General features: G+C 42.1%; 1 protein-coding gene across 4 annotated transcripts in view; it reads right to left on the bottom strand.

Annotated features, from left to right (window-relative positions):
- Positions 1–27,941, bottom strand: part of RELN (reelin) — a 1,116,896-nt gene that overhangs the window by 38,538 nt on the left and 1,050,417 nt on the right. For 2 of the 4 annotated variants that reach the window (XM_069765109.1, XM_069765107.1), the window contains exons 53-62: positions 26,929–27,106; positions 25,948–26,123; positions 25,698–25,801; positions 24,762–25,004; positions 23,844–24,019; positions 14,683–14,756; positions 14,152–14,313; positions 845–1,002; positions 427–646; positions 135–332 (exon numbers count right to left, since the gene is read on the bottom strand). In XM_069765109.1, the coding sequence (XP_069621210.1) occupies positions 135–332; positions 427–646; positions 845–1,002; positions 14,152–14,313; positions 14,683–14,756; positions 23,844–24,019; positions 24,762–25,004; positions 25,698–25,801; positions 25,948–26,123; positions 26,929–27,106 (1,689 nt within the window). The remainder of the gene's footprint in view (positions 1–134; positions 333–426; positions 647–844; positions 1,003–14,151; positions 14,314–14,682; positions 14,757–23,843; positions 24,020–24,761; positions 25,005–25,697; positions 25,802–25,947; positions 26,124–26,928; positions 27,107–27,941) is intronic. The other 2 variants (XM_069765110.1, XM_069765108.1) reach the window with 1 other exon arrangement.

Here is a 27,941-nt window from a genome sequence, read left to right as displayed (position 1 = left end):
TTCTTTTGGCCAACAGCCATCCAATGTGTATTGGGGGGTGAAGAGCTCAAGGATAGGTCATTTATTTGTTTTCCCTGAAAACTCCATTGAGAACATAATGATTCCGAATATTTAGAAGAACAATGGTTACTTACAGAGGTATATTGTAAGACACTCTTTGTGCTTGTATGAAGTCTTTTGGCTGGTGCTGTGCAATGACTTGCCATGTTATCCCATTATTGACACTGTACTGTAGTAGCACAGCCTTATCTACAGTATTTGCATCACTTAAGTTAGTATTGCAGCTCTCTGTTTGGGCAATGCTTCCAATCTGAAGCACAAACATTATTTTGCTGTTAAGAGAAGCAAATAGTAAAAACTTTTTAGATACCAGTGGATTTATATTTTTACATATAGAATGTCCATGTATGTTAGAATATGTCATACCTGGCACGAGTAAGATCAAGTGGCTTCGTGATAGCTTGTCTTATTTGGCACCCATTAAAATAAAGAGAATCTCCATGAGCATAAGGTGCAAGTTGACCACATCCATTTCCAATAGTGCCTCCTTGAATATTTTCCCAATTAATTTCTGTTACCTTTTCTGATTCAAAATTATCTTTAATGTAGCTTGGGAGGTCATGGTTAAACAATGAGCAATCATCACCTGCAAAAGAAATATATACCGTATACTGTAGATCTATAATATTTTACAACTTTGTATTAGGATTAGTTGGGGACTAATAGGTCAGCCTACCACTTATCAGAATGTTATGTCCTTTCCTAGCAAGATGCCTTACCATCCTAACATGGGGATTCCCCTTTCAGTACTGATCTCCTTTTTTTCACACTATTACAAGATTACCTTGATATCCCTCATCACATATGCAGACAGCTCCAGTTGTGCAGTATCCATGCCCACTACAAAGCTTAGGACAAGCTTCTCCAATATATACATGATCAACAGCCCAACTCTGCTTTTCAGTCTCATCCCCTTTCTGAATCCAGCGAAACTGTGTGGCACTGTGGAACATAAAAAAAAAAGAACCCATTAGCCAAATGTCAGTCTGCAATAAAGCCCTTTTTTGCTTTTTTTTTCTTTTAACAGAAAACAAACATAACAACGTGGCCTGTTTGAACTGTTGGGGCATAGCCCCAATTTTCAACTCTAGCATGCTTCACTCCATGTGTCAACAACTTTGGAATTCTTTTAAGTATTAGGCTGGAGACACACTAGAGATTTAAAAATCGGTCTGATTTCGATGCAGGAGAGTCGGACAAGTGCAATGCAATTGTCATGCGAGTGTCATGCGTTTTTTGTGTGAGTACAATCTGATTTTTCACACCTAGCATCCGCTTTACATTCGAATGCAGTGCGATTGCTATAAAACTGCAATGAATATTGTGCGGGAGCCCACGCCATTTTCTATGAAAACATTTTTTATTAACCCCTTTACACCCAAGGGTGGTTTGCACGTTAATGACCGGGCCAAATTTACAATTCTGACCACTGTCCCTTTATGAGGTTATAATTCTGGAATGCATCCAACTTTGAATTTTTATGCCCTTAAATCACAGAGATATATCACACAAAATACTTAACCCCTTCATGACCCAGCCTATTTTGACCTTAAAGACCTTGCCGTTTTTTGCAATTCTGACCAGAGATTGTTTTTTCGGTGACATATTGGGCTTCATGTTAGTGGTAAATTTAGGTCAATAAATTCTGCGTTTATTTGTGATAAAAACGGAAATTTGGCGAAAATTTTGAAAATTTCGCAATTTTCACATTTTGAATTTTTATTCTGTTAAACCAGAGAGATATGGGACACAAAATAGTTAATAAATAACATTTCCCACATGTTTACTTTACATCAGCACAATTTTGGAAACAAAATTTTTTTTTGTTAGGAAGTTATAAGGGTTAAAATTTGACCAGCGATTTGTCATTTTTACAACGAAATTTACAAAACCATTTTTTTTAGGGACCACCTCACATTTGAAGTCAGTTTGAGGGGTCTATATGGCTGAAAATACCCAAAAGTGACACCATTCTAAAAACTGCACCCCTCAAGGTACTCAAAACCACATTCAAGAAGTTTATTAACCCTTCAGGTGCTTCACAGCAGCAGAAGCAACAAGGAAGGAAAAAATGAACATTTAACTTTTTAGTCACAAAAATTATCTTTTAGCAACAATTTTTTTATTTTCCCAAAGGTAAAAGGAGAAACTGAACCACGAACGTTGTTGTCCAATTTGTCCTGAGTACGCTGATACCTCATATGTGGGGGTAAACCACTGTTTGGGCGCACGGCAGGGCTTGGAAGGGAAGGAGCGCCATTTGACTTTTTGAATCAAAAATTGGCTCCACTCTTTAGCGGACACCATGTCACGTTTGGAGAGCACCCGTGTGCCTAAAAATTGGAGCTCCCCCACAAGTGACCCCATTTTGGAAACTAGACGCCCCAAGGAACTTATCTAGATGCATAGTGAGCACTTTGAACCCCCAGGTGCTTCACAAATTGATCCGTAAAAATGAAAAAGTACTTTTTTTTCACAAAAAAATTCTTTTCGCCTCAATTTTTTCATTTTCACATGGGCAGTAGGATAAAATGGATCATAAAATTTGTTGGGCAATTTCTCCCGAGTACGCCGATACCTCATATGTGGGGGTAAACCACTGTTTGGGCACTCGGCAGGGCTCGGAAGGGAAGGCGCGCCATTTGACTTTTTGAATGGAAAATTAGCTCCAATTGTTAGCGGACACCATGTCGCGTTTGGAGAGCCCCTGTGTGCCTAAACATTGGAGCTCCCCCACAAGTGACCCCATTTTGGAAACTAGACCCCCCAAGGAACTTATCTAGATGCACATTGAGCACTTTAAACCCCCAGGTGCTTCACAGAAGTTTATAACGCAGAGCCATGAAAATAAAAAATAATTTTTCTTTCCTCAAAAATGATTTTTTAGCCTGGAATTTCCTATTTTGCCAAGGATAATAGGAGAAATTGGACCCCAAATATTGTTGTCCAGTTTGTCCTGAGTACGCTGATACCCCATATGTGGGGGTAAACCACTGTTTGGGCGCACGGCAGGACTCGGAAGGGATGGCATGCCATTTGGCTTTTTAAATGGAAAATTAGCTCCAATCATTAGCGGACACCATGTCACGTTTGGAGAGCCCCTGTGTGCCTAAACATTGGAGATCCCCCAGAAATGACCAAATTTTGGAAACTAGACCCCCAAAGGAACTAATCTAGATGTGTGGTGAGGACTTTGAACCCCCAAGTGCTTCACAGAAGTTTATAACGCAGAGCCATGAAAAAAAAAAAAAAAATTATTTTCTCAAAAATGATCTTTTAGCCTGCAATTTTTTATTTTACAAAGGGTAACAGGAGAAATTTGACCCCAAAAGTTGTTGTCCAGTTTCTCCTGAGTACGCTGATACCCCATATGTGGGGGTAAATCACTGTTTGGGCACATGCTGGGGCTCGGAAGTGAAGTAGTGACGTTTTGAAATGCAGACTTTGATGGAATGCTCTGTGGGCGTCACGTTGCGTTTGCAGAGCCCCTGATGTGGCTTAACAGTAGAAACCCCCCACAAGTGACCCCATTTTGGAAACTAGACCCCCAAAGGAACTTATCTAGATGTGTGGTGAGCACTTTGAACCCCCAAGTGCTTCATAGAAGTTTATAATGCAGAGCCGTGAAAATAATAAATACGTTTTCTTTCCTCAAAAATAATTATTTAGCCCAGAATTTTTTATTTTCCCAAGGGTAACAGGAGAAATTGGACCCCAATAGTTGTTGTCCAGTTTCTCCTGAGTACGCTGATACCCCATGTGTGGGGGTAAACCACTGTTTGGGCACACGTCGGGGCTCAGAAGGGAAGTAGTGACTTTTGAAATGCAGACTTTGATGGAATGGTCTGCGGGCGTCACATTGCGTTTGCAGAGCCCCTGGTGTGCCTAAACAGTAGAAACCCCCCACAAGTGACCCCATTTTAGAAACTAGACCCCCCAAGGAACTTATCTAGATATGTGGTGAGCACTTTGAACCCCCAAGTGCTTCACAGACGTTTACAACGCAGAGCCGTGAAAATAAAAAATCATTTTTCTTTCCTCAAAAATGATGTTTTAGCAAGCATTTTTTTAGATTCACAAGGGTAACAGGAGAAATTGGACCCCAGTAATTGTTGCGCAGTTTATCCTGAGTACACTGATACCCCATATGTGGGGGTAAACCACTGTTTGGGCACACTTCAGGGCTCGGAAGTGAGGGAGCACCATTTGACTTTTTGAATACGAGATTGGCTGGAATCAATGGTGGCGCCATGTTGCGTTTGGAGACCCCTGATGTGCCTAAACAGTGGTAACCCCTCAATTCTACCTCCAACACTAACCCCCCCACACCCCTAACCCTAATCCCAACTGTAGCCATAACCCTAATCACAACCCTAACCACAACCCTAATTCCAACCCTAACCCTAAGGCTATGTGCCCACGTTGCGGATTCGTGTGAGATATTTCCGCACCATTTTTGAAAAATCCGCGGGTAAAAGGCACTGCGTTTTACCTGCGGATTTTCCGCGGATTTCCAGTGTTTTTTGTGCGGATTTCACCTGCGGATTCCTATTGAGGAACAGGTGTAAAAAGCCGCGGAATCCGCACGAAGAATTGACATGCTGCGGAAAATACAACGCAGCGTTTCCGCGCGGTATTTTCTGCACCATGGGCACAGCGGATTTAGTTTTTCATATGTTTACATGGTACTGTAAACCTGATGGAATACTGCTGCGGATCCGCAGCCAAATCCGCACCGTGTGCACATAGCCTAATTCTAAAGGTATGTGCACACGCTGCGGAAAACGCTGCAGATCCGCAGCAGTTTCCCATGAGTTTACAGTTCAATGTAAACCTACGGGAAACAAAAATCGCTGTACACATGCTGCGGAAAAACTGCACGGAAACGCAGCGGTTTACATTCCGCAGCATGTCACTTCTTTGTGCGGATTCCGCAGCGGTTTTACAACTGCTCAAATAGAAAATCGCAATTGTAAAACCGCAGTGAAATGCGCAGAAAAAAACGCGGTAAATCCGCCATAAATCCGCAGCGGTTTAGCACTGCGGATTTATCAAATCCGCAGCGGAAAAATCCGCAGAGGACCAGAATACGTGTGCACATACCGAAACCCTAACCCTAGCCCTAACCCTAGCCCTAACCCTAGCCCTAACCCTAACCCTAACCCTACCCCTAACCCTAACCCTAGCCCTAACCCTACCCCTAACCCTAACCCTACCCCTAACCCTATTCTAACATTAGTGGAAAAAAAAAATTTTCTTTATTTTTTTATTGTCCCTACCTATGGGGGTGACAAAGGGGGGGGGTCATGTATTATTTTTTTTATTTTGATCACTGTGATAGATTATATCTCAGTGATCAAAATGCACTTTGGAACGAATCTGCCGGCCGGCAGATTCGGCGGGCGCACTGCGCATGCGCCCGCCATTTTGGAAGATGGCGGCGCCCAGGGAGAAGACGGACGGGACCCCGGCTGGATCGGTAAGTATGATGGGGTGGGGGGGGACCACGGGGGGGGGGATCGGAGCACGGGGGGGGGAATCGGAGCGCGGCAGGCGTGGAACGGAGCACGGGGGGCGTGGAACTGAGCACGGGGGGGCTGGAACGGAGCATTGGGGGGTGGAACGGAGCACGGGGGGGTGGATCTGAATGCAGGGGGGGGTGATTGGAGCACGGGGGGGTGATTGGAGCACGGGGGGAGTGGACAAGAGCACGGGGGGGAGCGGAGCACTGGATGGAGGGGAGCCGGAGCAGTGTACCGGCCAGATCGGGGGGCTGGGGGGGCGATCGGTGGGGTGGGGTGGGGGCACACTAGTATTTCCAGCCATGGCTGATGATATTGCAGCATCTGCCATGGCTGGATTGTAATATTTCACCCGTTATAATGGGTGAAATATTACAAATCGCTCTGATTGGCAGTTTCACTTTCAACAGCCAATCAGAGCGATCGTAGCCACGAGGGGGTGAAGCCACCCCCCCTGGGCTAAACTACCACTCCCCCTGTCCCTGCAGATCGGGTGAAATGGGAGTTAACCCTTTCACCCGATCTGCAGGGACGCGATCTTTCTGTGACACAGCATATGCGTCACAGGTCGGATTGGCACCGACTTTCATGACGCATACGCTGTGTCACAGGTCGGGAAGGGGTTAATAAGTAACATTTCCCACATGTCTGCTTTACATCAGCACAATTGTGGAACTAAAATTTTTTTTGTTAGAGAGTTATAAGGGTTGACCAGCAATTTCTCATTTTTACAACACCATTTTTTTTTAAGTACCACATCACATTTTAAGTCACTTTAAGGGATCTATATGATAGAAAATGCCCAAGTGTGACACCTTTCTAAAAACTGCACCCCTCAAGGTGCTCAAAACCACATTCAAAAAGTTTATTAACCCTTCAGGTGTTTCGCAGGAATTTTTGGAATGTTTAACAAAAAATGAACATTTAACTTTTTTTCACAAAAAATTTACTTCAGCTCCAATTTGTTTTATTTTACCAAGGGTAACAGGAGAAATTGGACCCCAAAAGTTGTTGTACAATTTGTCCTGAGTACACCGATACCCCATATGTGGGGGTAAACCACTGTTTGGGCACATGGCAGAGCTCGGAAGGGAAGGAGCGCCGTTTGACTTTTCAATGCAAAATTGACTGGAATTGAGATCGGACGCCATGTCGCATTCGGAGAGCCCCTGATGTGCCTAAACATTGAAACCCCCCCACAAGTGACCCCATTTTGAAAAGTAAGCCCCCTAAGGAACTTATCTAGATGTGTGGTGAGCACTTTGACCCACCAAGTGCTTCACAGAAGTTTATAATGTAGAGCCGTAAAAATAAAAAATCATGTTTTTTCACAAAAATGATCTTTTTGCCCCCAATTTTTTATTTTCCCAAGGGTAAATGAAGAAATTGGACCCCAAAAGTTGTTGTGCAATTTGTCCTGAGTACTCTGATACTCCATATGTGGGGGTAAACCACTGTTTGGTTGCATGGCAGATATCGGAAGGGAAGGAGCGACGTTTGACTTTTCAATGCAAAATTGGCTGGAATTAAGATCAGACGCCATGTCGCGTTTGGAGAGCCACTGATGTGCCTAAACAGTGGAAACCCCCCAATTCTAACTGAAACCCTAACCCAAGCACAACCCTAACCCTAATCCCAACCCTAACCATAACCCTATCCACACCCCTAACCCGAACACGCCCCTAACCCTAATCCCAACCATACACCTAACCCCAACACACCCCTAACCCTAATCCCAACCATAACCCTAGCCACACCCCTAACCCTAACACACCCCTAACCCTAATCCCAACCGTAAATGTACTCCAAATCCTAACTGTAGCCCCAACCCTAACCCTAACTTTAGCCCCAACCCTAACCCTAATGGGAAATTGGAAATAAATACATTTTTTTATTTTATTATTTTTCCATAACTAAGGGGGTGATAATGGGAGGCTTGATTTACTATTTATAGCGGGTTTGTTAGCGGATTTTTATGATTGGCAGCTGTCACACTAAAAAACGCTTTTTATTGCAAAAAATTGTTTTTGCGTCTCCACATTTTGAGAGCTATAATTTTTCCATATTTTGGTCCACAGAGTTATGTGAGGTCTTGTTTTTTGCTGGACGAGCTGACGTTTTTACTGGTAGCATTTTCGGGCATGTGACATTTTTTGATCGCTTTTTATTACGATTTTTGTGAGCCAGAATGACAAAAAAACAGCAATTCATGAATTTCTTTTTTTGGGGGGAAGAAGGGGGGGGGCCTTTATACCGTTCCACGTTTGGTAAAATTGATAAAGCAGTTTTATTTTTTGGGTCAGTACGATTACAGCTATACCTCATTTATATTTTTTTATGTTTTGGCGCATTTATACGATAAAAACTATTTTATATAAAAAATAATTATTTTTGCATCACTTTATTCTGAGGACTATAACTTTTTTATTTTTTCGCTGATGACGCTGTATTGGCGGCTCGTTTTTTGCGGGACAAGATGACGTTTTCAACAGTACCATGTTTTTTTTTATATCCGTCTTTTTGGTCGCCTGTTAATCCACATTTTGTTCAGCGGCATGATAATAAAGCTTTGTTTTTTGCCTCGTTTTTTTTTTTTTACGGTGTTCACTGAAGGGGTTAACTAGTGGGACAGTTTTATAGGTCGGGTCGTTATGGACGTGGCGATACTAAATATGTGTACTTTTATTGTTTATGAATTGAATCCATAAATGTTATAATAACAGAGGGGAAACATGTCTGCCAAAATACATTCACATAGCAATAACTAAATAGCTAGACGCTAATCCTCCTTATGATGTGGTAGACAGTCCTCCCGAAGAAGCAGTGCGAAATGCGCGTCGGGGCAGAGGGACGCCGAGGCTCATCCCCATGTGGCTGACCGTAAGGTATACTTTTACACATGCTTATATATATGCCATTGTATGAGGGTGGACTGTCTACCATATCATAAAGAGGATTAGCGTCTAGGTATTTAGTTATTGCTATGTGAATGTATTTTGGCAGACATGTTTCCCCTCTGTTATTATAACATTTATGGATTCATAAGGCTATATATTAGTAATAATTAATATGCACATATGTATGTCAGTCCAGTGTTTTGGATAAGCCTATGGCAGAGCTGTCCCTTGTTGTGGTTCCAGTACCCTTTCTTGCAAAAGTAGACACATGTTGTTTTTATGAAAAAAAATTTCTAAGAAAATATTGGTTTTATATTGTACCATGGTCGAGGTCAGTTTATTCTTAGGCCACATTCACACGTTCCTTTTTATTCTGCGGGTTCTCCCGCAGCGGATTTGATAAATCTGCAGGGCAAACCCGCTGCGGTTATCCCTGCAGATTTATCGTGGTTTATCCTGCGGGTTCCGCTGCGGGTTCCGCTGCGGGATTTACCCCTACTATTGATGCTGCATATGCAGCAATATGCAGCATCAATAGAAGCGTTAAAAATAATAAAATCATGATGATATACTCACCCTCTGACGTCCCGATCTCCTGGGCGCTGCAGGCGGCGGTCCGGTTCCAAAGATGCTGTGCGACCAGGACCTTCGGTGACGTCACGGTCATGTGACCGCGACGTCACCGAAGGTCCTGGTCGCATAGCAAACCTGAGACCGGACGGCCGCGTGCAGCGCTGAGACTTCCGAGGGTGAGTATATCATGATTTTTTATTTTTATTCTTTTTTTTAAATACAAATATGGTTACCGGGGCCTGGAGGAGAGTCTCCTCTCCTCCACCCCGGGTATAACCCGCACATTATCCGCTTACTTCCCGCATGGTGGGCACAGCCCCATGCGGGAAGTAAGCGGATCAATACACTTCTATGGGTGCAGAATCGCTGCGATTCTGCACAAAGAAGTGACATGGTCCTTCTTTTTTTCCGCAGCAATTCTGCGCGGTTTTTTTCGGGTTTTTCCGCATCATGTGCACTGCGGTTTCTGTTTTCCATAGGGTAACATTGTACTGTACCCTGCATGGAAAACAGCTGCGGACCCGCAGCGGCAAAATCGCCGCGGTTCCGCAGTAAAAACCGCATAGTGTGAACATGGCCTTAGATCACGCCTAATGTGAGATAATTAAGTTTATGGTACAGTGTCCCCCATAAGGGAGGGGCATTGGTAGACATTATTGAGCAAAATTTGTGGATATATAACATAGTTGCGGATGTCAGCTGTGATAGTCAGCAGACATCCGGCCCAGATCGGCCTCGCTCCCGCCGTGAGCGCGGCTGATCGGTGTTGACGTACTATCCCGTCGGTGGTCATATGGGCCCATACCACTTCGACGGGATAGTACGCCAGATGTCAGATAGGGGTTAAATACATACAGGTCCCAAATTTTACACACACATACTACTAACAGTATTAGACACTGACATATATAAATCTAACTGTTCTGCAATGGTTTACTGTATGCAAACCATGTCTCCTATCCTGTCGGCTTCTGCAATCATTTTTCAGAAGCCGACAAATGAATTATCAGCTATTCTGCTGTCTCTCTATGAAATATAAAGATATATATATATGTGTGTGTGTCACTGACATATATATATATATATATATATATATATATATATATATATATATATATATATGCATATATACAGTTAGGGCCAGAAATATTTGGACAGTGACACAAGTTTTGTTATTTTAGCTGTTTACAAAAACATGTTCAGAAATACAATCTATATATATAATTGTCTAAGGGTTTTTCCGTCTGTCTGTCTGTCTGTCTGTCTGTCCTGGAAATCCCGGCTCTCTGATTGGTCGAGGCCGCCAGGCCTCGACCAATCAGAGACCGGCACAGCATCGACGTAGAAATCCCGCGTCTCTGATTGGTCGAGGCCGCCAGGCCTCGACCAATCAGCAACGGGCACAGCGACGATGATGTCATAAAGGACGTAGACATCCCGCGTCTCTGATTGGTCGAGGCCGCCAGGCCTCGACCAATCAGCAACGGGCACATCGACGATGATGTCATAATGGTTGCCATGGCGACAATGATGTCATAAAGGTTGCTTCGACCAATCAGCGACGGGCACAGCGACGATGATGTCATAATGGTTGCCATGGCGACAATGATGTCATAAAGGTTGCTTCGACCAATCAGCAACGGGCACATCGACGATGATGTCATAATGGTTGCCATGGCGACAATGATGTCATAAAGGTTGCTTCGACCAATCAGCGACGGGCACAGTCTGCCGCAAATTCTGGAATCATCATTGTCCATATACTACGGGGACATGCATATTCTAGAATACCCGATGCGTTAGAATCGGGCCACAATCTAGTTATATATATAATATGGGCTGAAAGTGCACACTCCCAGCTGCAATATGATAGTTTCCACATCCAAATCGGAGAAAGGGTTTAGGAATCATAGCTCTGTAATGCATAGTGTCCTCTTTTTCAAGGGACCAAAAGTAATTGGACAATGGACTCTAAGGGCTGCAATTAACTCTGAAGGCGTCTCCCTCGTTAACCCGTAATCAATGAAGTAGTTAAAAGGTCAGGGGTGGATTCCAGGTGTGTGGTTTTGCATTTGGAAGCTGTTGCTGTGAGCAGACAACATGCGGTCAAAGGAACTCTCAATTGAGGTGAAGCAGAACATCCTGAGGCTGAAAAAAAATAAAAAATCCATCAGAGAGATAGCAGACATGCTTGGAGTAGCAAAATCAACAGTTGGGTACATTCTGAGAAAAAAGGAATTGACTGGTGAGCTTGGGAACTCAAAAAGGCCTGGGCGTCCACGGAGGACAACAGTGGTGGATGATCGCCGCATACTTAATTTGGTGAAGAAGAACCCGTTCACAACATCAACTGAAGTCCAGAACACTCTCAGTGAAGTAGGTGTATCTGTCTCTAAGTCAACAGTAAAGAGAAGACTCCATGACAGTAAATACAAAGGGTTCACATCTAGATGCAAACCATTCATCAATACCAAAAATAGACAGGCCAGAGTTAAATTTGCAGAAAAACACCTCAAGAAGCCAGCTCAGTTCTGGAAAAGTATTCTATGGACAGATGAGACAAAGATCAACCTGTACCAGAATGATGGGAAGAAAAAAGTTTGGAGAAGAAAGGGAACGGCACATGATCCAAGGCACACCACATCCTCTGTAAAACATGGTGGAGGCAACGTGATGGCATGGGCATGCATGGCTTTCAATGGCACTGGGTCACTTGTGTTTATTGATGACATAAGAGCAGACAAGAGTAGCCGGATGAATTCTGAAGTGTACCGGGATATACTTTCAGCCCAGATTCAGCCAAATGCTGCAAAGTTGATTGGACGGCGCTTCATAGTACAGATGGACAATGACCCCAAGCATACAGCCAAAGCTACCCAGGAGTTCATGAGTGCCAAAAAGTGGAACATTCTGCAATGGCCAAGTCAATCTCCAGATCTAAACCCAATTGAGCATGCATTTCACTTGCTCAAATCCAGACTTAAGACGGAAAGACCCACAAACAAGCAAGACCTGAAGGCTGCGGCTGTAAAGGCCTGGCAAAGCATTAAGAAGGAGGAAACCCAGCGTTTGGTGATGTCCATGGGTTCCAGACTTAAGGCAGTGATTGCCTCCAAAGGATTTGCAACAAAATATTGAAAATAAAAATATTTTGTTTGGGTTATGTTTATTTGTCCAATTACTTTTGACCTCCTAAAATGTGGAGTGTTTGTAAAGAAATGTGTACAATTCCTACATTTTCTATCAGATATTTTTGTTCAACCCTTCAAATTAAACGTTACAATCTGCACTTGAATTCTGTTGTAGAGGTTTCATTTCAAATCCAATGTGGTGGCATGCAGAGCCCAACTCGCGAAAATTGTGTCACTGTCCAAATATTTTTGGCCCTAACTGTATATACCTATTCTTTGTGTATATATGTTATTTATCTTTTATATTATAACCTGTCAGTGTGTTTTTTACATTAGCCGCATATGAAATGCTGTTTTTACAAAGGACACCAGTGCGTAAAAATCGCACAACACTCACATGGTGCTAGTGCTGTGCGATTTTTTTTTTATCGCATCCATTAACTTCTATTGCGGGATGCGATGCGTTTTCTGATTACATTCGCAGCATGCTGCGATTTTTTTCTAGCATGATCGTGATCCAATCTGAGCTGGAAAAAAAACCTCAGATGAGCACACCATCATACATTAACATTGGTCCGAATTCAATCCGATTTTTTATCGGATTGAATTTGTCTGATCCCATCGCAAGTGGGCATGAGCCCTTAAGCTGACTATTAAATAGTTTTTTGGGACATAAATCTAACATAATTAGTACATTTAGGTAAATATGTTTTCAGTTTGTTAAAAAAAAAAACTAAAATTTACAAAGCAAAATGTAAATTAATGTGCAATTTTCATATTTTTAATGTTTTGCTTTAAAACAGATAACTATATTTTGTAATATGGCTAATACTTTACATTTCCCATATGTTTACTTTATGACGGCATCATTTATATATGTCCATTTATTTTATAGGATCTAATACAGCATCGTTCAGAAACTTTTTTTGTAGTTATTGATTCAGTTTTCAATTGACATTGAGTGGCACCTATACATTAGAAACTCCCTAAAAAAAATCATTTTAAAAAGTGCAACCTCAAGTATTCAAATCAGGATTTGCCTAAATTGCCTTTTATAAATATCTATTTTGAAACCCTTAACCATTTTTGAAATTGTCTTTATTATAAAATACCCTACTCTTCTCCTTATACAGCTAATCACTCTATGTGATTTTTTTTACTTTCCTTCTCGTGATGTTTCATTTGAGGGGAGTTTCAAAGGAGACACCATTGGGAGGATGGCCCTGCAATCACTCTTCTCTTCTATCACCCCTCCTGAAACAGGACATCATCATGGGACTGTGCTGCATTCAATTATCACAGGTTCTTTCATAAATGGCCTCTGATGACATATGGAATGAATAACCTTGACAGAAGCTGTGGGAGAGATGACCGCAGCACTGGCCTTGATGATGATTAATTTCAGGGAGGTGATAAAATATGTGTGGCAGAGCTGCTGTCATTCAGTCTGCTTCTATGACCTCCCGTAAACATATTGTCATCACGGGGTGGTGCTATTGTCATTCACCCTGCTTCTATCACCGCCCCTTGATCAAATACTGCTTCAGAGGAATAATATGTGAGCCAGCGGTAACGGAAAAAAAAGTGTGCCAATAGACAGAACTGTGCTGTGCAGCTCCACAACTGATCACATCCGGCCATTGCTGGCACCGTGAACAGCTAATCGGTAGGAGCTTGGGTGTTACACCCCCATCAATCTGATACAGATGGCCTATCCTAACAATAGGTGATCAGTATAAAAGTACTGGACAATGCCTTTAAGGGCTGATGTCTGGCCATTTTGCAACAGTATTATTTGCACTTTGCAAAAGTTTCCTATTAGTATACTCTTGAAAATAAATTCCAACGTTTTGCTGGCAACTTCTGTAAAATACCAAACAAGTGGAAATCCTTATTATGCTAAAATACTACAAAACAAAAGTAATCACAGGAGAATTATTCTTTTGGTATTCTATGACTACTGCATACCTGGAGGAAACATAATCTGGAAGTTGCAGCGTTACTCTTTTCCAGGCTGAGCTGTTGATGGAGTTATAGACTGTAGCTTCATGGAACTGGAATGGAGAGCAGCCAATGCTGTTTGATGAGGAAGGAAGACACTGTGTCTGAATCAGCTGCCACAAATCCGTTCTGTTAGAAATAATAAACAGAAGAAAAGGTCAATGAGAGAAACACGATTCAAATGGGAGGTTTAAATGGGTGCAAAAATATTTTACACAATGCAAATCGAGAATACATTTAATAGCCAATAGTGATTAGAAAATCTTTGAACGTTGCCTTGTCAGTATTTCTCTTGCAGACCCATTTTTGCACATGCAGAACTGTGCAAAAAATGTAGGCAGGTGTGGAAAAGATACTGGAAAGTAACAATGCTTTAAAAAATAGATGTATAATATAAGGGGACAAGCTTCAGCAATGAGTTCCAATATAATTATTATATGACTTCACCTTGGTAACTAGCACATCTGTAGCAAAAGAATGAAATATTTCCTCTCTTACCTGGCATCCTTTGTATACTCAAGCATAACCGAATGAAGATCAACACATGAATTTGCTTCACAACCAACCACAATCTGAAAAAAAAAAAGATAAATGAAGGATGTATGGAAGAAAACTAAATAGCAGAGTACAGGGAAATGGAAAACAGCAAGATGCAGTGGATATAACAATGTAATGAAGATCAGCAATCTTTACATAACTTTGCAAGTCATAGACTGTAAACACTTATATATAAGTCGGCATTCTGTTGTATGAAGCAGATGTCCCCGTAATACCCTCAATATAGTGTAAACTGTTCTTTATTTATTGGGAATTTCCTATTTTTACATTTTTTCTTTAAAAACTGGTAGAGGAATTTCAGACAAAAGCCATTATCACATGCTCAGAGGGTTTAAAGTAAAATATGGAACAGCATCCAGTCCAGGTGAAAGACTGGAAAAAACTTTATTCCGCCATCATACAACGTTTCGACCAAATGGTCTTTATCTTTTTCTTGGAATACTCAGAGGGTTTGTGATAAATGCTAGCTTGTAAGGGGTTAGATTGCTTGAGTCCCCACTGACAAAATAGGGGACTCCAGTCCCTCATACCTTTTACAATGGATAGAAGAGACTTCAATGCTGTGGTGGTCAAGCATGCACCCTACTGATGATTCAATGCATATGGCTCTGAGAGTATTAGCCAACTGATCCCAATATTCAGTCACTACCAATCTAACATTTATAACTTGTCAAGTGCATAAGTAATCAATGTTTATGGCTGGAATACTCCCTGAAATATGCTTTAACCCCTTCATGACCCAGCCTATTTTGACCTTAAAGACCTTGCCGTTTTTTGCAATTCTGACCAGTGTCCCTTCATGAGGTAATAACTCAGGAACGCTTCAATGGATCCTAGCGATTCTGACAATGTTTTTTCGTGACATATTGGGCTTCATGTTAGTGGTAAATTTAGGTCAATAAATTCTGTGTTTATTTGTGATAAAAACGGAAATTTGGCGAAAATTTTGAAAATTTCGCAATTTTCATATTTTGAATTTTTATTCTGTTAAACCAGAGAGTTATGTGACACAAAATAATTAATAAATAACATTTCCCACACGTCTACTTTACATCAGCACAATTTTGGAAACAAAATTTTTTTTTGCTAGGAAGTTATAAGGGTAAAAAATTGACCAGCGATTTCTCATTTTTACAACGAAATTTACAAAACCATTTTTTTTAGGGACCACCTCACATTTGAAGTCAGTTTGAGGGGTCTATATGGCTGAAAATACCCAAAAGTGACAACATTCTAAAAACTGCACCCCTGAAGGTACTCAAAACCACATTCAAGAAATTTATTAACCCTTCAGGTGCTTCACAGCAGCAGAAGCAACATGGAAGGAAAAAATGAACATTTAACTTTTTAGTCACAAAAATGATATTTCAGCAACAATTTTTTTATTTTCCCAATGGTAAAAGGAGAAACTGAACCACGAAAGTTGTTGTCCAATTTGTCCTGAGTACGCTGATACCTCATATGTGGGGGTAAACCACTGTTTGGGCGCACGGCAGGGCTTTGAAGGGAAGGAGCGCCATTTGACTTTTTAAATGAAAAATTGGCTGCACTCTTTAGCGGACACCATGTCACGTTTGGAGAGCCCCCGTGTGCCTAAAAATTGGAGCTCCCCCACAAGTGACCCCATTTTGGAAACTAGACGCCCCAAGTAACTTATCTAGATGCATAGTGAGCCCTTTAAACCCTCAGGTGCTTCACAAATTGATCCGTAAAAATGAAAAAGTACTTTTTTTCACAAAAAAATTCTTTTAGCCTCAATTTTTTCATTTTCACATGGACAACAGGATAAAATGGATCCTAAAATTTGTTTGGCAATTTCTCCTGAGTACACCGATACCTCACATGTGGGGGTAAACCACTTTTTGGGCACATGGTAAGGCTCGGAAGGGAAGGAGCGCCATTTGACTTTTTGAATGAAAAATTATCTCCATCGTTAACGGACACCATGTCGCGTTTGGAGAGACCCTGTGTGCTTAAACATTGGAGCTCCCCCACAAGTGACCCCATTTTGGAAACTAGACGCCCCAAGGAACATATATAGATGCCTAGTGAGCACTTTAAACCCTCAGGTGCTTCACAAATTGATCCGTAAAAATGAAAAAGTACTTTTTTTTCACAAAAAATTTCTTTTCGCCTCAATTTTTTCATTTTCACATGGGCAATAGGATAAAATGGATCATAAAATTTGTTGAGCAACTTCTCCCGAGTACGGCGATACCTCATATGTGGGGGTAAACTACTGTTTGGTCACACGGCAGGGCTCGGAAGGGAAGGCGCGCCTTTTGACTTTTTGAATGGAAAATTAGCTCCAATTGTTAGCGGACACCATGTCGCATTTGGAGAGCCCCTGTGTGCCTATGCAATGGAGCTCCCCCACAAGTGACGCCATTTTGGAAACTAGACCCCCCAAGGAACTTATCTAGATGCATACTGAGCACTTTAAACCCCCAAGTGCTTCACAGAAGTTTATAATGCAGAGCCATGAAAATAAAAAATAATTTTTCTTTTCTCAAAAATGATTTTTTAGCCTGGAATTTCCTATTTTGCCAATGGTAATAGGAGAAATTGGACCACAAATGTTGTTGTCCAGTTTGTCCTGAGTACGCAGATACCCCATATGTGGGGGTAAACCACTGTTTGGGCGCACGGCAGGGCTCAGAAGGGAAGGCACGCCATTTGGCTTTTTAAATGGAAAATTAGCTCCAATCATTAGCGGACACCATGTCGCATTTGGAGAGCCCCTGTGTGCCTAAACATTGGAGATCCCCCACAAATGACCCCATTTTGGAAACTAGACCCCCAAAGGAACTAATCTAGATGTGTGGTGAGCACTTTGAACCCTCAAGTGCTTCACAGAAGTTTATAACGCAGAGCCATGAAAATAAAAATAAAAATTTATTTTCTCAAAAATGATTTTTTAACCCGCAATTTTTTATTTTCCCAAGGGTAACAGGAGAAATTTGACCCCAAAAGTTGTTGTCCAATTTCTCCTGAGTATGCTGATACCCCATATGTGGGGGTAAACCACTGTTTAGGCACATGCTGGGGCTCGGAAGTGAAGTAGTGACGTTTTGAAATGCAGATTTTGATGGAATGCTCTGCGGGCATCATGTTGCGTTTGCAGAGCCCCTGATGTGGCAAAACAGTAGAAACCCCCCACAAGTGACCCCATTTTGGAAACTAGACCCCGAAAGGAACTTATCTAGATGTGAGGTGAGCACTTTGAACCCCCAAGTGCTTCACAGAAGTTCATAACACAGAGCAGTGAAAATAATAAATACGTTTTCTTTCCTCAAAAATAATTTTTTAGCCCAGAATTTTTTAATTTTCCCAAGGGTAACAGGAGAAATTTGACCCCAATATTTGTTGTCCAGTTTCTCCTGAGTACGGTGATACCCCATATGTGGGGGTAAACTACTATTTGGGCACTTGCCGGGGCTCGGAAGTGAAGTAGTGACGTTTTGAAATACAGACTTTGATGGAATGCTCTACGGGCGTCACGTTGCGTTTGCAGAGCCCCTGATGTGACTAAACAGTAGAAACCCCCCACAAGTGACCCCATTTCGGAAACTAGACCCCCAAAGGAACTTATCTAGATATGTGGTGAGCACTTTCAACCCCCAGGTGCTTTACAGAAGTTTATAACGCAGAGCCGTGAAAATAATAAATACGTTTTCTTTCCTCAAAAATAATTTTTTAGCCCAGAATTTTTTATTTTCCCAAGGGTTACAGGAGAAATTGGACCCCAAAGTTGTTGTCCAGTTTCTCCTGAGTACGCTGATACCCCATGTGTGGGGGTAAACCACTGTTTGGGCACACGTCGGGGTTCAGAAGGGAAGTAGTGACTTTTGAAATGCAGACTTTGATGGAATGCTCTGTGGGCGTCACGTTGCGTTTGCAGAGCCCCTGATGTGGCTAAACAGTAGAAACCCCCCACAAGTGACCCCATTTTGGAAACTAGACACCCCAAGGAACTTATCTAGATATGTGGTGAGCACTTTGAACCCCCAAGTGCTTCACAGACGTTTACAACGCAGAGCCGTGAAAATAAAAAATCATTTTTCTTTCCTCAAAAATGATGTTTTAGCAAGCAATTTTTTATTTTCTCAAGGGTAACAGGAGAAATTGGACCCCAGTAATTGTTGCGCAGTTTGTCCTGAGTATGCTGGCACCCCATATGTGGGGGTAAACCACTGTTTGGGCACACGTCGGGGCTCGGAAGTGAGGGAGCACCATTTGACTTTTTGAATACAAGATTGGCTGGAATCAATGGTGGCGCCATGTTGCGTTTGGAGACCCCCTGATGTGCCTAAACAGTGGAAACCCCTCAATTCTACCTCCAACACTAACCCCCCACACCCCTAATGCTAATCCCAACTGTAGCCATAACCCCAACACAACCCTAACCCCCCCACACCCCTAACCCTAATCCCAACTGTAGCCGTAACCCTAATCACAACCCTAACCCCAACACACCCCTAACCCTAACCACAACCCTAATTCCAACCCAACCCTAAGGCTATGTGCCAACGTTGCGGATTCGTATGAGATTTTTCAGCACCATTTTTGAAAAATCCGCGGGTAAAAGGCACTGCGTTTTACCTGCGGATTTACCGCGGATTTCCAGTGTTTTTTGTGCGGATTTCACCTGCGGGGATTCCTATTGAGGAACAGGTGTAAAACGCTGCGGAATCCGCACAAAGAATTGACATGCTGCGGAAAATACAACGCAGCGTTCCCGCGTGGTATTTTCCGCACCATGGGCACAGCGGATTTGGTTTTCCATATGTTTACATGGTACTGTAAACCTGATGGAACACTGCTGCGGATCCGCAGCCAAATCCGCACCGTGTGCACATAGCCTAATTCTAAAGGTATGTGCACACGCTGCGGAAAACGCTGCGGATCTGCAGCAGTTTCCCATGAGTTTACAGTTCAATGTAAACCTATGGGAAACAAAAATCGCTGTACACATGCTGCAGAAAAACTGCACGGAAACGCAGCGGTTTACATTCCGCAGCATGTCACTTCTTTCTGCGGATTCCGCAGCGGTTTTACAACTGCTCAAATAGAAAATCGCAGTTGTAAAACCGCAGTGAAATGCGCAGAAAAACCGCGGTAAATCCACAGCGGTTTAGCACTGCGGATTTATCAAATCCTCTGCGGAAAAATCCGCAGAGGAACACAATACGTGTGCACATACCGAAACCCTAACCCTAACCCTAACCCTACCCCTAACCCTAACCCTACCCCTAACCCTAGTTCTTACCCCAACCTTAGTGAAAAAAAAAATCTTTATTTTTTTTTATTGTCCCTACCTATGGGGGTGACAAAGGGGGGGGGGGTCATTTACTATTTTTTTTATTTTGATCACTGCGATAGTTTATATCTCAGTGATCAAAATTCACTCTGGAACGAATCTACCGGCCGGCAGGAAAGAAGACGGACGGAACCCGGGAGGCTAGGTAAGTATAAGGGGGGGAAATCAGGGCACGGGGGGGGGGCGTCGGAGCACGGGGGGGTGGATCCGAGTATGGGGGGGTGGATCGGAACATTGGGGGGTGGATTGGAGCACGGAGTGGGGGATCGCTGTGCGGGCGGGTGGATCGGAGCACGGGGGGGGGATCGCTGTGTGGGGGGATCGGAGTGCGGGGGGGTTTGATTGGAGCATGGGGGGGTTTGATTGGAGCACGGGGGGTGTGATTGGAGCACGGGGGGAGCGGACAGGAGGACGGGGGAGCGGAGCACAGGACGGAGGGGAGCGGACCACAGATCGGGGGGCTGGGGGGGCGATCGGTGGGGTGGGGGGGCACATCAGTGTTTCCAGCCATGGCCGATGATATTGCAGCATCGGCCATGGCTGGATTGTAATATTTCACCAGTTTTTTAGGTGAAATATTACAAATCGCTCTGATTGACAGTTTCACTTTCAACAGCCAATCAGAGCGATCGTAGCCACGGGGGGGTGAAGCCACCCCCCCTGGGCTAAACTACCACTCCCCCTGTCCCTGCAGATCGGGTGAAATGGGAGTTAACCCTTTCACCCGATCTGCAGGGACGCGATCATTCCATGACGCATATGCTGCGTCATGGGTCGGAATGGCACCGACTTTCATGACACAGCGTATGCGTCAAAGGTCGGGAAGGGGTTAATATGACTATGCTAAGATCAAAAGTGTAAAGAAACTTGGCACTTAAAATTCAAAGAAAAAAGTGGTTCATTTATTATGCATCCAGACAATAATAGTTGAACGTTATTGGTCCTTACTTGGACCTTCTTCAGAACCAACTATTTCAGCGGTGTGGATATCTCCTTAATTATATTGTCTCAGTGGTTGATAAATAATAATAATAATAATAATAATCTTTATTTATATAGCGCCAACATATTCCGCAGCGCTTTACAGTTTAACAGTTTCAAACACAAAAGTCATAAGTAACAACGTTAACAATACAATAATTAAAGCAAAATAAGACGACCCTGCTCGTGAGAGCTTACAATCTACAATGAGGTGGGGGAGATACAAAGTACAGGTGTGTATTTACAATGATGTATTTACAATCATGGTCCAGCCATCTTCAGGGGTTGGGGAATAGATGGGGATAGTGAATGGGCTACACACACACAAACATAACATAACTTTGATTAGTGAACGTGATAGGCCGCTCTGAACAAATGTGTTTTGAGCGAGCGCCTAAAACTATGCAAATTATGGATGGTCCTAATATCTTGGGGTAGAGCATTCCAGAGGATTGGCGCAGCACGGGAGAAGTCTTGGAGTCGGGAGTGGGAGGTACGGATTAGTGCAGAGGTTAGCCGAAAGTCATTTGCAGAGCGCAGTGGTCTGTTAGGCTGATAGACAGAAATGAGGGAGGAGATGTAAGGGGGTGCCGCACTGTGGAGAGCTTTGTGGGTGAGAACAAGTACTTTGAATTGTATCCTGTAATGAATGGGCAGCCAGTGTAACGACTGGCGAAGAGCGGACGCGTCCGAGTAACGATTAGCCAGATGGACGACCCTGGCTGCTGCATTAAGGATAGACTGGAGAGGGGAAAGTCGAGTGAGGGGGAGGCCAATTAATAGAGCGTTACAGTAGTCCAGGCGGGAGTGGATCAGGGCGACCGTGAGGGTTTTAGCTGTCTCCATGGTGAGAAAAGGGCGGATTCTAGAGATGTTCTTTAGGTGTAAGCGGCACGAGCGGGCAAGAGATTGTATATGGGAGGTGAAGGAGAGATCGGAGTCAAACATAACACCCAGACAGCGCGCCTGCTGCCGGGGTGTTATTATGGTGCCACCCACGGAGAGGGAAATGTCAGATTTAGGGAGGTTAGTAGATGGTGGGAGCAGAAGAAGTTCAGTTTTGGAGAGGTTGAGTTTCAGATAGAGAGCGGACATGATGTTGGAGACTGCGGACAGACAGTCAGTGGCATTCTGTAGTACAGCGGGGGTAAGGTCAGGGGATGACGTATATAGTTGTGTGTCGTCGGCATAAAGATGGTACTGAAAGCCAAATCTGCTGATGGTCTGTCCAATTGGGGCCGTGTAGAGAGAGAACAGAAGGGGGCCAAGGACTGAGCCCTGAGGTACCCCAACAGTGAGAGGAAGAGGAGATGAAGTGGAGCCAGAGAACAGAACACTGAAGGAGCGGTCGGAAAGATAGGAGGAGAACCAGGAGAGAGCAGTGTCCTTAATGCCTAGTGACTGGAGCCTGGAGAGCAGGAGAGGGTGGTCAACAGTGTCAAAAGCTGCAGAAAGGTCGAGAAGAATGAGCAGAGAGTGGTCACCATTACGTTTTGCTGTCAGAAGGTCATTGGTCACTTTGATGAGTGCAGTTTCTGTCGAATGTAGGGGGCGGAAACCGGACTGTGAAGGGTCTAGGAGGGAGTGAGTGGACAGGTAACGGGTAAGGCGGGAGTATATCAGGCGCTCCAAGAGTTTAGAGATGAAGGGGAGATAAAAAGTGCCTGTTGCCTGGGTTTGATGCATATGGGAACCGAGTGTCCACATGGTATGTTAGCCCGGGTTCTGTACTGTGTGTCCAGTAAGAGGAGTCAGCGCTTCTGTTTTCTGCGAGCTGCGCCGCTGTGGGTCTGCGCTGTATACAATACAATGCAATGCAATACAGCACAGACGATGCAGCTCGCAGCAAACAGAAGCGCCGCTGACTCCTCTTACTGGACACACAGTACAGAACCCGGGCTAACATACCATGTGGACACTCGGTTCCCATATGCATCAAACCCAGGCAACAGGCACTTTTTATCAACCACTGAGACAATATAATTAAGGAGATATCCACACCGCTGAAATAGTTTGTTCTGAAGAAGGTCCAAGTAAGGACCAAAAATGTTCAACTATTATTGTCTGGATGCATAATAAATGAACTACTTTTTTCTTTGAATTTCGAGTGCGAACTTTCTTTAGACTATAGATTACGGGCCTGATACCCTACTTGTGCACCAACAGCATTTCAACAATGGAGTGCCGTCTTTTTCTTATATGACGTATATGCTAAGATCAAAAATTGACCAGTAGCATTGGGGGCATTAATCATTTAGCACATCCACATCCACATTCACAGTCAATGTGAAATGTTTATGAAAATCAAAGTGTCTCAAATATGATAGAACAGTAAAATGATTTAATAAGAAATTATATTTTATAGAAATATAAACTAGAAAACTGCATTTATAAACTATAACGATTGTGTCCTCCTTTGATTACTTCAGTCACTATTCCATCAAATTGTTCCTACAAAATGCATGTAATAGTGACCCTCAGTTATTGTATTTGACACTGTACTTTAATTTTCCCTTTAGAGAATACAGTATTTCCTATGAACTAGTCTTCTAAGCTTCAGTTCTAGATTGTAACTAATATGGCTTTCTAAGGAGAATGTTCATCTTTAAACCCCATTTTCTTTAACAGCGTACTGTACTGATTGATATATAGTGTAGATATATCGGTTCTTATGACAATGAGTTCCAGATTATGTCCATACTCTAGAGTAAAACAATAAAACTAATCGGCACAGAATGTTAGACCTTAATAAAGAGATAAAAGATGGGTACATATATATATGGCGGAATAGAAACCTTACCTTGAACTGCATCATATAGCCAGGTTGTATAATGAGTTCCCTGGAGGACAATATATTGTGTGTTTTGTCCTTCTTTTTGTTTGGCCAATACAGATGAAATGATGGGTTGCCACAAAAACCAGCTGTTCTTACAGCATTCGGGTAGAAACTCCAATGTTCATCATGAGACGTACCTTCTAGTAGGAGAACAAGTATTAATGATATTTAGATATCACGGGTAGTTTTACACTAACCTGAAAATATACTTTAAAACATAGTTTATAACATCAGATAAAATGCGTTCTCTTTTTCATGCATAATAATAAATATTAGCAATACACTAAAAAAGTGAAGAATGGTGATTGATGGTATAAGAAAAAGCAGTAGAATTTGTTGTTTCTTTGAAAAGTCCAGCACTCCATTAAAATCTAACTATTTATTGATGCACAGTACATGTCCATCTTAGGTGGTCTGGGTATTACTGATCTTCCTGGACTAACTATGAATTGAGTGCTAAACTTGGATAGAATTTCCTATTTCCAGTAATTTTTAAAGGGTTTGTCCAGCGGTAGGGCACAAGAATTCAGTCAGTTTATGTGCCTGCAGACTTGTGAATACTAACACCATGCAGCATTCCCCGATGCCAGAGACAGGAGCAGGCGGGCACATGACCGCAAGTATGTGATTTGCATACATAAGGTCACGTGCCGACTAGACATGAGCGGCCTCACTCAAAACAATGTTATTGAGGGAGCCTGGACACATCTAGTTGAAATGTGGTCGGACGTTTGCAAATCGCATACCACGTGCTCATGGCGCTTCCACAGGAGAATTCTTATAGCATGCACTATAAGGATTCACAAATCAGCAGTGATATAGAGTGACTGCAGACTTGTACCCTAAGGCCAAACAACCCCTTGAACATAGTTATAAACATACCATCATCAAATGTGTCAACAAGCTGACTCGGGTTGATTTCAGCTCCTCCAATTAATATGTTATCAAGGGCCCACTGAGATCGATCAGGACTTGGGACCACATAACCGTTGCTTATAGTAAAGGGCTGCCACCATCGCAAGCGAGTTGTGTTGGTTTGGGCATGATCTGGAATAAGTATGTAATCATAGCGAACTGCCATGTATTTTTGGTAATCCATCTCATGAAGCAGTGTCCAAGAGATCCCTACAAAGAGATAAAATATACCTATAATTGTTTCATTGTTAATTAGAATGCACCTCAGCCAAACTGTTTTAATGTGAAATATATGTATATACATGGATTATAAGGATATACAAGTAATACTGTTTTAGATGAATGTAATAAAAGTTAAGCTAATTCAGGACACTATATGAGATCTCGCTTGTTTGGCTGTTCAACGTATTAAAAAAATACTAAGGTTTAAAAACTGAGAGGTTGCTTCAGTTGTGATAAGTGTCTTAGGACACGATGTTCCTGTTCCTCTCCATTGCCATGCAGTACTCAAAAGAGAAGCTACAGCTGAGCATGGACTCTCATTCAAAGGAAGGTCATGTTACTGTGCTGGTTAACTAGATTACTAGATATTTCATATATTTGAAATACACAGCATCGTTTTGTGTTGTACAGTATATATTTTGAGTTGCAAAATTAATTCAGAGGTTTATTTTACATTTTATATTTGCAGTCAGGAAATATTTTGACCTCCAGATTTTTTCCTGAGCTAGATGGACTTGTGACTTTTTAAAAAATTTACTTTGGAACTACAACCAGCAAATCGGAGATATTTTATCTGGAAATTGGCCAAAAAATATCGTACATAAGAATTAATTAAATTCTGCTAACTTATTGAATATTATCAGATGCCAACATACTTTCATTTAGTCAGTAAAAGCCTACCTCCATCAGTCGAATAATCTAACAGAACGCCTTCTTTCCTACATGTTGGTTTATGGCAAGATGTTATATTTTCACTGCCAATTCTTGCCCAATATTGAACAAACCTAGAAGAATAATATTTATTTAATGTATCAGTCGGTTATATAATGCATATATTTATCATCTACTGCCAGTGATACAATTGTTATTATGGCTCTATATAATTATTTGGTGTCAGTACATAATATCATTCAGTTTTACTGAGCCTTACTTTGCTCCCCTTAAATCTAGATCCTGGGTGACTGTTTGGCGAATGGCAGATGACCAAAAATAAAGGGCGGTGTCCTCAGCTAGGATTCCACAATCAGTGCATGTTTTTCCACCCTCCATAGACAGCCAAGAATCAGGTTTGAGTTCATCACTTTCAAAGCGCTCCTTCAGAAATGTCTGTAAAGCAGAGCATTCGTTTTACAAAGGACAGATTAACAAATATCATGAGGCACAGAATTATTTAACATATGGCAAAAAGCAAATTAAAGGGAATTGTCAAACAATTGTCTATCATTATTTCCTATTATATACCATGTTATCTATTTTTTTAAAATATTTCCTAAATATTGAAGTTTCCACCCAGACCACTGGTCCTCACAATAACCTGACACCCCGTTTCATAAAGATCAGTGTCAGTAGCTATCGCCTAATAAAAACAGGAGGCAGATAAGACAGGATCCCCTACCCAGGTGACAGAGCATGCCCAGATCATTGCCTTAAAGAAGTCAGGAAAGATATATATCTTGGTACATACAGGAAAGATATATGTCTTGGTATATCTTTCTTGTATCAAAATGGAGGATTCCAGAATGTACCGCATCATTAAAGAAGTCAATCACTTATCTACAGTTTCTGATGTGGCTGCTATGAAGCATGTCTCTAAATGTTAAAACAGAGCAGACGCTAAGCTGCCACCATGATCAGCCACTAATTCACACGTTAGTACTCTTTTTCTCCATCCTTTACGTCCCATTGGTCACACCAATATTTTGCTCTAAATTGCACAGCTCACTTTTTTATTAAATTTCGTGCATTTACAAATACTCCTAATCAAACACCTTAAGTTTTATTGTAAAAATGTCTAAAAGAAACAAAAAACTTGGCATGTCATGTACATGTATTTTATTTTTTTACACTTTGCATAAGATTTTTGGTGACCTTTTTACTACTACGTCTCCACCAATAAGTGTATGGTGCTCACCTTTATAGGATGGGACAGATAACAGTTTGGCCCAGAGTATCCTGGATCACAAATGCACTGCTCTTTCAAGCAATCCCCATGACCATTACAGTTGTCCAAGCAGCCAGGTCCAATGTATAAATTATCAATTCCCCACTGCATATCTGAATACTTCTGGTAAAATCGAAACCTGACAGGACTATAAGGAAAAATTGTGTTAAAACAGGGCAACAGAAGAAATTGCAATACTTCCGTAAATGGCAGAGTTTTGGGTGTTGGAAAAGGAAAGTCAATGCCAACAAGTCATTCAGCTTTATTCAAGCCTTTTAAATACATGACTAGTACTACACATCAAAACTGTCATTGACACACTTAGAGTAGCAGCCTAGCAAATTATTTTTGCACATACAATACTACCTCATTACGTGTCATTTCCACCCATACATTTTGAGCCCATTATGACAGGCAGCAGTTTCATGCAATTGCAAGTCCCACTACCAGTCCAGTACATGCTCTCTTAAAATAACAGGTCTAGGTCCCTGATGTATCTCTGCTGCCATTACATTGGACTCAAGTCCTAAGAGCACCTGTAGTGCTATGAGACTCTGGGCGCTCGGCAAAGCTTAGAGGTAATAAGAGGAAATGTAATCTGCATTAGGCGTGCCATATTAGAGGAGAATAAAGAGTCAAGAAGGCACAGAACCCAAAACTGGAACATGAAATAAAACAGACAAAATCCAAGTAAAACAAAGCAAAATGAGCATATCTCCTACAGCGAGAACATGGAAATAGTAATAGTACATGTAAATAACATGGGGTACTTTGTCAGTGCTATTTTGATTAAAAAAATAAGAGCAATCCATAAAAGTATAAGGCTTTTATGCTTTTAAAAAAATCAAAATTGCATTGACTAAGTACCCCATGTTATTTACATGCTGTAGGGGATGTGCTCCTTTTGTTTTGTTTTTTCTTGTGTTTTGTAGGTTAAATGGCCACAGGATGAACGTGCTCTTACACTTTGCATGTATACCAAC

Source organism: Ranitomeya imitator, chromosome 4 (genome assembly GCF_032444005.1).
Source record: "Ranitomeya imitator isolate aRanImi1 chromosome 4, aRanImi1.pri, whole genome shotgun sequence".
Taxonomy (NCBI): Eukaryota; Metazoa; Chordata; class Amphibia; order Anura; family Dendrobatidae; genus Ranitomeya; species Ranitomeya imitator.
Note: the sequence above shows the minus strand (reverse complement) of the source record. Positions and strands in the feature narration are given on the sequence as shown.